Source organism: Acanthochromis polyacanthus, chromosome 11, assembly GCF_021347895.1.
Source record: "Acanthochromis polyacanthus isolate Apoly-LR-REF ecotype Palm Island chromosome 11, KAUST_Apoly_ChrSc, whole genome shotgun sequence".
Lineage (NCBI taxonomy): Eukaryota > Metazoa > Chordata > Actinopteri > Pomacentridae > Acanthochromis > Acanthochromis polyacanthus.
Window position 1 is genome coordinate 4012369 of NC_067123.1, and position 8250 is coordinate 4020618.

Consider the following 8250-nt stretch of genomic DNA (forward strand, 5'->3'; position numbering starts at 1 on the left):
GTTTGTAATTTTTTGTCTCACTTCTGTCATTTTGTGTCATTTTTGTCCATCTGTGCTTTGTTTATGTCATCTTGAGTCTATTTTTTTACGTTTCAACAGTAGTGGAAATATATTTGTATGCCTGACAGTAGGATATTAACAAATAGTTAGCATATAAGGAACTGAGTATTTCTTTGTAATACTTTCTAAGGAAAAGTAACACCTATTTGAGTCTTTTGTTGTTACGAATCTTGTGTTCCAACTTCATGGCTGATTTTAATGGTACTACTACTCTTACAAACACTACATTCTGTACTTAAACTGGCACATGTTGATGTTTTTCAGGAGAAAAAAATGGGAATATATTTGACATTGCTACATATTTTTAGATGTAAAATTTCTCTTTCTTTAGTGTTAAGTTCTTCATTTTGAATTAAAAATAGCTTTTTTGGCAGTATTTCTACTTAATATCAGAGTACTTCTTTTACCACTGCAAACATTCATCAGAGAAAAGGTTAAAATAAAGCAATGTAAGAGTTTTAAAGGTTTAATGCAGTAAACTGGTTAATTCAAAGGTGATGAAGTCCAAGATGTTTGGTTTGGTCTCAAATATACTTAGATAAACATCTGATGTCTTATGCTTCTTACCCTGTGACACTTTTCTCTCTCTATTAAATTTTCTTCACTGTAATCAGAGGCTGAAGGATTAATTACTGACACTAATTACACCCGTGCTTCTCCTCCAACACAAATACTTCATGACAAAACCATTCAGTCAACAAGTCAGAGCGGCTTCTGGATTCTTTTGTGAATTTTGGGCCTTAAAAGAGTTTTAAACATTCATCTTATTAAAAACAAAGTAGGACAAAGGTGGTAGCTGAGATTGACACTGACTCATTACATTAAATGCAGCGTCATTTTCGACTCAACAAAATCCACACATCAGAGCATTTTTCACTACCAAAACCTATATTTTTTAACACTATTTTTTCACTTTACTCTTCATACTGAACACTTTTATCTTCTTACCTAACGCAGTTGCTCAGCAAACTGACATTTAACAAGTTCATGATCAAACATTTCGTCTTTCTTCGCTTTGCGTCGCCTCTTTACAACGTCTACAGGCGAAGCTTAATAGTTTTGACCTGTGAGCGCTTCCGTACCGGAGTGGCAGGTTCCAGGAAGTGGCTTCGCTCTCACAACAAACAGCGCAGTTTTCTCGCCAAACTATGAACAATTTTACCAAAGTTCTCGGTAAATCAGTCCACAAAACAGGACGCTTTCCATGTGGAAACAGTCCAGTAACCGGTCGAAGTTTGCTGCCAGGACAGTTTTTCCTTTTTTCGTTTAGTTTGATGGAGATTCGAGCAGGCTAACAAAGTTAGCCACAGCAGCTAACAGATGTTCCAGGAACTTTATTTGGCTGAAGATGTTTTTTAATCGACTTTAAATGTGATTTCAGACCGTTTAGAGGAAGTAAACATACAGGTGAGTGATTTATTTAACTTGTGTTTATTCATGTAATGTGTCGGCTGTAATTTTAGGTCTATATAGACACATAGGTAAACTATAAATCGTAAATCTGATCATATTTATACCTCATGTATACAAAATGCCAATAATCCTGTATTTAATGTTATTAACTTTATGCGCATTATTGGAATCTGCACTGAACTTTTGGTTCACATCAAACATGCTCTTTTACACATATTTAAAGCTGTACATAGTAAACACTCATTTTCCTTATTAATTGTGCTGCCCTTTTTTAAAAAAAAAGAAAAGAAAAAGTGTTTCTTCTGTAAACAAAAATTCCTAGTTTGTGTTGTCATACTGACAGACTAAAGCTAATTTAGAATCTAATAAACTGAATGTCCCTTAGTAGCTGTTTTCCATTGAGTAAACTGGTTCTGCATTTGTTGTAGTTTCATCCAAAGTAAATTAAAGAATGTACTGAATATTATGTACAATCTAGAAATGTAGTTTTGACTGTTGAAGAACCCAATAAGCAGAACGTCCTGTATCGTCACAGCTCTTCTCAACTTCTGGGTCAAGATCCCAAAATAAGGTCCTGAGATAAAAGATAAGATACATGAAATTCAAATATTTTGTCAAATTTTCCTTTTTCCAGGACACTCTTACGTCTTAAAATCAGTGAAAAGCTTTGGAATAAAGTTTTATACTCAATAGTTATCAATCCATTTTTGTTCCAAATGTTCAGATATTTTCAGCGCAGTTTTCTTTACTGAATTCTAAAATCTTTTTCTTGGGCTCTGATACCTTTTTCTATCACCATCAGTGTTTATCTGACTGGTGACAAGTAGTAATCTCCTGTCAGCACTGACGAATAAATAGCGAAAAGTCCTCTTTTAATTGAACGTGTATAAAATTTCAAAAAGGTTTTGAGTTACTGTGAATTGTGACAGCAAGATTTTCAGTTTTTGTTCAAATATGTGTCAAAACACAAAACAAAACTTATCGATCAACCCCTATCTGGAGAAATGCAACCTGTGATGAGGATTACAAGCACAAAGCTGTCTTTTCTATATTTATATATTATGTTCTTCTTGTCAGATCTGTCACTTTAAAGTGTCTTTATATGTGTCCTAAGTTCCAAACTAACAGACCTTTCTTCACTGATTTTGACTCCATTTATCACCAACAAGTGAATTTTAAGTTCTCAGATTTTCACTGATTTATCTGGAGCATTTTAATGTCTTTGTTTCAGATGTGACACTTCAGATGTCGGCCGATATGATGTTGTGTTTTTTTTTTAAGGCAGATAACTGTAGAGAAAACACAGCCTCCCACACAGAACTTAATCGAAAGCCTTTGTTTATGAAATTTTCCATCTGCTTAATTTTAAAAGGAAAACTTTTTCAGCATTTATCCTTCAGTGCTGTTTCTGGTGATGCAGAACTGTGGGTTGAAATTGTTTTCAAATTAATTCATTCATTTCACAGCCTATGGCAACGCCTCTGAGTGTTTAATGCTTTCTACAGTTGGATGCCAGTTTATTAGGAACACCTAATCTGATCACAGAGCTTCAGTTTTTACAACTACAGGATTGTGTAGCTTGTTGTGCTTTAGAGCTTTATTTAGGGTCAGGGTTAGTTTTAAAAGGCAGAAGTAAGACTCACTTTGTCAACAGAACTTTAAGATATTAGTCCATGACTGATGTTGTAGCTAATGCTAATGCTAGGTTAGTGGGACCTGCAAAATGTGGTTCTGTTCAGTTATAAATTAAAAAGGCAAAGTAAGGGTTGCGACATTAAAAGTGGACTGTTTTTTTAATTTAGTTGCAGTTAATCTGCTGTTTTTCCTTCCTGGTTGCAGAACGATGCCGCGCCTGCAGTCCGGCGTGTGGAAACATTTCACACTGGCCATCAAGGATGGAAGAGAAACCTTCATGTGCAACTACTGTCTGAGGACCTACACCAAGAACGCCACCAAGATGCAGATGCATCTGGACAAGTGTAAGGAGTTTTCTGTGGTTTCTCAGCGGTCTCCAGGCCCAGAAGGAAGCTCCTCGGCCTCCATCCCGGTTCCCTCCTACTCCTTCCTGCCGGCGGCCTCGTCTGGGGGACAGTTCCTCATCGACTCGGTGGATCAGCGGAGCCAGGCGCTGGCTGACGAGTGTCTGGCGAGGGCCGTGTTCGCCTCGTCTTCAGCGCTCAGCCTCACAGACAACATCTACTGGAAGCGATTCTTCGGCGTCCTGCGGCCGGCGTACTGCCCCCCGACCCCCGAGGCTCTGTCCACCCACCTGCTGGACGACGAGTACGACCGAGTGAGGAGCGTGGTCCATGAGGCCGTCAGGAAGGCCGACTGCGTCTCCATCATCTGCAGCAGCTGGTCCGACGTTAATGAAACAGGAACTGTCGTCTATGTCGTCACCACTCCTTTCCCGCTCTTCTACAAAAGCAGCAAGACGAAGGAGTTCACAGCCGAGGAGCTGAAAGACGTCATCAGCGAAGTTGGACCTCAGAAGGTTTTCGCTGTCGTCACCGATGACTCTCCTGAGATGGTGTCGGCGTGGCTCCAGGTGGAGGAAGCGTTTCCTCACATATCGGCCATCGGCTGCTCTGCTGCTGCCGTCCACCGGCTGTTTGATGACATCATGAAGCAGCCGTCTATGATGTCACTGTGCAGCCGAGCTGAGCAGGTGTTCAGGTGTTTAAGAGAGCAGAAAATACCAGCAGAGACTTCCAGAAGCTGGAAAACTACCAAACTAAGAAAGCGGTCTGACAGGCTGGAGCTGCCTGACTGGACCGATGTGGTGACCCTGCTCAGCTGTCTGCTGGAGGATCAGAACCATCTCCAGAACCTGACCCACACGCTGGACGTGGATGCTCCCATCAGGTCGACTCTACAGGACGAAGACTTCTGGAAAGGTCTGAGCAGCAGCAGAAACCTTCTCTACCTGGTCGGGAGTCATCTGGACTTCATGAGAGGAGAAGATGCCGTTCTGTCTGGGGTTGTCGACATGTTCGGTCGGCTACGATACGCCATTGGAGCAACTCTTTCCGGGTCGGTGCTGCTCAGCGGCGAGCAGGAAGCCGTCATGGCGTCGCTGGACAGATGTGAGGAGTTCTGCGTGAAGCCGATCCACACCGCGGCGTTCATGTTGGACCCGAAACACGCCGGACAGCAGACGCTCTCCGGGGAACAGATCAGCGGCGCCTACAGCCTCATCTCCACGCTGTCGCAGCACCTGGACCTGGACGAGGGGAAAGTTCTGGCCAGCTTCGCTCGTTTCTCAGCTAGACAGGGCCTGTGGAGGGGATCAGGGATCTGGAGCTCCTGTCAGCACGTATCTCCATCCACCTGGTGGAAAGGACTGTGTTCGTCTGAGCCGATGTCCGCCGTCGCCTTCGCTCTTCTCCAGATCCCTCCCACCACGGCGGCCTGCGATCGCCTGCGGTCGCATTTCAATCACGCTAAAACAGAAACTTTGATCTCAGCTGAAAGGTTGCACAAACTGGTGGCCGTTCAGACGAATCTGAACCTTTTAGAGCCGCTGGAGAGTGAAGAAGAAGAGAAGAAGGTTTTATGTCAGTCTGAGACTAAATGTGAACCCATGTAGAGAAAAACTGCCTTCAATGGCACGTTCCCACCAGCACCTACTCAGCTCGGTTTGTGAGGTTTTTTTATTTGGACGTAGTACCAGCTACTATTTAATGACCTACTGAGGGTTCCAAGCGAGCTGAGTGGAGCAGATAATGTGACATCTACAGAATGCAGGCCACTGATTGGACAAGGAGTGATGACACACGAGAGCGACTCCATCACGAAAACCAAACCCACCATTTAAAAAACATAGCAACAGCGACGGTGTGCACTGTTCTTCATGGAATTGAGAAAATCTGACAAAAAGCCACAGACGGAGCAGCAGGTTTACCGTCGCCTCCACCCACGATGAGGTGGAACTCAACTGTGATGGAAAACGACCTAAACTGAGCCCAGTTGAGTAGGTGCTAGTGGAAAAGCACCTAAAATGAACAAAATCCAGTTTATTAGATCAAATGTAGAGTTTTTCTGAACTATCAGTTTTGCACTGACTTTCTGTGACACTTAATCTGATGTGTTTAATTGCACATTATTGAACTTTTTTATTACAGAAATAAATTCTGTAAATCAACTTTTTGTAATCACAATGTGACACTTTAACACACTAGCAGTCTTTGTTAGAACATTTATTTACATGATGTAAATAAAACCATTGTTTATCTAAAAGTTCTGCTTCTTCTTCTCCATAGAGGGTTAGAGGGAGGGTTAGGGTTAGCCCTAACACTAACCCTAGCGCTATAGAGTGTAGAGCGTTTTATTTCACAACTGAGATTTATCCTTAAGGTGTAGTTGGCAGTTTAGCAGCGAAAACATGGTTCGAGTTCAGATTAAACACCAAACTGCACCATGTTGATTAATAATAAGCATATTTTTATACCTTCTTTCAGTTAGTCTTGCTGTTTCCAGTCTTTATGCTAAGCTAACTAGCTGCTAGCTGAGAACCGTTCACATATCTGCTGGCAAATAAAATGGAAAAAGTCCAGGTTTAGCACTTCACCAAATATTTAATGGAGCAAAATTTAGCCTCAGGCTTCTTTTATCACAGAAATACACTTTGGGAGGTGAAAGTTTGGCAGTTTACCAGCAAATTTCTACAGGTTAAACACACCAAAGAACACCATGTTGATTTATTCTAAGTGCATTTTGATTTTATTTTTTGCTCATTCTCTCTGTTTCCAGTCTTTATGCTAAGCTAACTAGCTGCTAGCTGAGAAACGTTCACATATCTGCTGGTAAATAAATGGAAAAAGTCCAGCAGCAGCACAAGTGTAGTTGGCAGTTTACATTGAATACATGGTTCTAATACAGATTAAACACCAAACTGCACCATGTTGATTAACAGTACGTGTGTTTGTATACCTTCTTCTAGCCAGACTTGTCATTTCCGGTCTTTATGCTAAGCTAACAGGCTGCTAGCTGTTGAATGCTCACATATTTGCTGATAAATGCGATGGAAAATGTCCAGGTTTAGCGCTTCAAAGATTTAAAGACGTAAAATTTCGCTTTAGCTCGTGTAGAATTTAAAACCACAGTTTGACGTGAAGCTGCAGCGTCGTTTCTCTGAAGCGTCGGCTGGTTTTCCTCGCCGCTGGTCGGTGGTTTTGGCTCCGAGGGGAGATGCGAGGCCTTGTAAACAGCAGCATTATTAATCTTAATAGGAACCTGCACTCTCTGCTGCTTCACTCCATAAATCCTCGGCTGCCTCTTCGTCCTGCTGTCCGCTCTGAGGGGGTTTCAGGTCGTGTGTGGGCAGTAACTACAGCGGCGTATGTATCGTCGTGATGTATGCTGTTTATGACAGATGGCGGCGTGTTGGCTGCTTCTTAAAGTTGCCCTCTCTGTGATTCAGCAGTGAAATCACTGCTATGCTAATTTTACACTCCGGTCACGGCTTCATCTGTGTTTAATTTTCTGCAGGCTTCCATTATCGGTGTCATCGTCGGTCGTGTGTCATCCACTCAAAGCTTTAGCACAACACAGACGGGGAAACATTAGAACCTACAATAAATCTGGTGTGATTTTAGGTTTTTCTTAAGGGAGGAATCCTGAAAGCTTCAGTTAAAACCAGCTGGAGATGGATTCAACAGATGTAGATTAGAAAACGGAGTCATCTGTCGGTATTTATTAAGATGATATGATATTTGATGAACATCTCTGTTTAATGCTCATTATCTCTGACTGGGATTTCGGGTTTTGTTGTTTCGTTTAACTCAAACAAAACCTGGATATGTTGAACTTCTCATCTGACTCTCAGACAAAAAGCAAATAACGTGTTTCCTAAAAAGTTGAGGTTTTCATTTTAAACATTTCATAAGCAATCTCTGCTTTCTGCGAGCCATCAGCTGGTTCCATTCGGCCTGTTTCTTTACAGCTGAACCCACATTTACCGCAGCAGCATTTTACATAAATACGCTTCTATTGAACCTCTTTCCTCTGTGATATAATTCAACCCAGACAAGGCGGCTCTTCATACATTCAGAAAACTTGCTCCGCTGAATCAGGTGTCAGAAAGCAGAAGGTGTTGAAGACGGTGAACAGAGTCCGAACACAAAGACTCGTTGATTAAACCTCATTCTCCCTTCAGGGTTTCATATTCGGCTCCTTGAAACGTTGATAAAAATACAAGTTTCTGCTGTCGGTGATGCAGACAAACTGGCTTTTGTCTACAGTTGAAGCAGCCGATCTCTTCCCCTCCACAGCCAGTCATTGTTCAGGTCCAGATAATAGCATCGGGGCTTGACGGGGGAGTTTGACTTGGATCGGAACCAGCTGTTAAAGCAGAAACACTTTATCAACCTGATTAGATTACTCTCTATCTCATGTGGCTTTAATTGTCAGACGGTGATACGTCTCCAACCTGACGGAGACGTCATGGAGTCATTTAGTTTAATGATCTGTGGAGGTTTAATTCAGGCAGATTAATCGGTGTTCGGATCAGAACCCTCAGAGGAAGGAGAAAGAAAGAGTTTTCATTGTTGGCTGTTGTTTCCAGACCACCTTCAGCGACGGTGTTCATGAGCTGATGTGGTTCTTCAGTGCAGTTGTGTTCTTTTGTGTTTAAATGTAAGAATCTGTAGTAGTACGCAGAGGCTGAAGACTTATTTGGTGTTATAGGTGGTTGTAGGTGTGTATTCATGCAGGACCAGATAGATGGCAGCTATGAGGATCTCTCTAAAAAATGAGGAACCATCAATATACACTGCC

General features: G+C 41.9%; 1 protein-coding gene across 1 annotated transcript; it reads left to right on the forward strand.

The window, feature by feature from the left end:
• The first annotated feature begins 1120 nt into the window (after positions 1 to 1120).
• Positions 1121 to 5712, forward strand: LOC110963460 (uncharacterized). Its single transcript, XM_022211839.2, has 2 exons — positions 1121 to 1467; positions 3313 to 5712. Exon 2 carries the CDS (start codon positions 3317 to 3319, stop codon positions 5060 to 5062), a length of 1746 nt encoding a protein of 581 aa, XP_022067531.2. The 5' UTR covers positions 1121 to 1467; positions 3313 to 3316; the 3' UTR covers positions 5063 to 5712.
• The last annotated feature ends 2538 nt before the right edge of the window (positions 5713 to 8250 follow it).

Excerpts from the sequence above, each read along its gene's own strand:
- LOC110963460 (XM_022211839.2), top strand. The coding sequence starts at position 3,317 with ATGCCGCGCCTGCAGTCCGGCGTGTGGAAACATTTCACACTGGCCATC.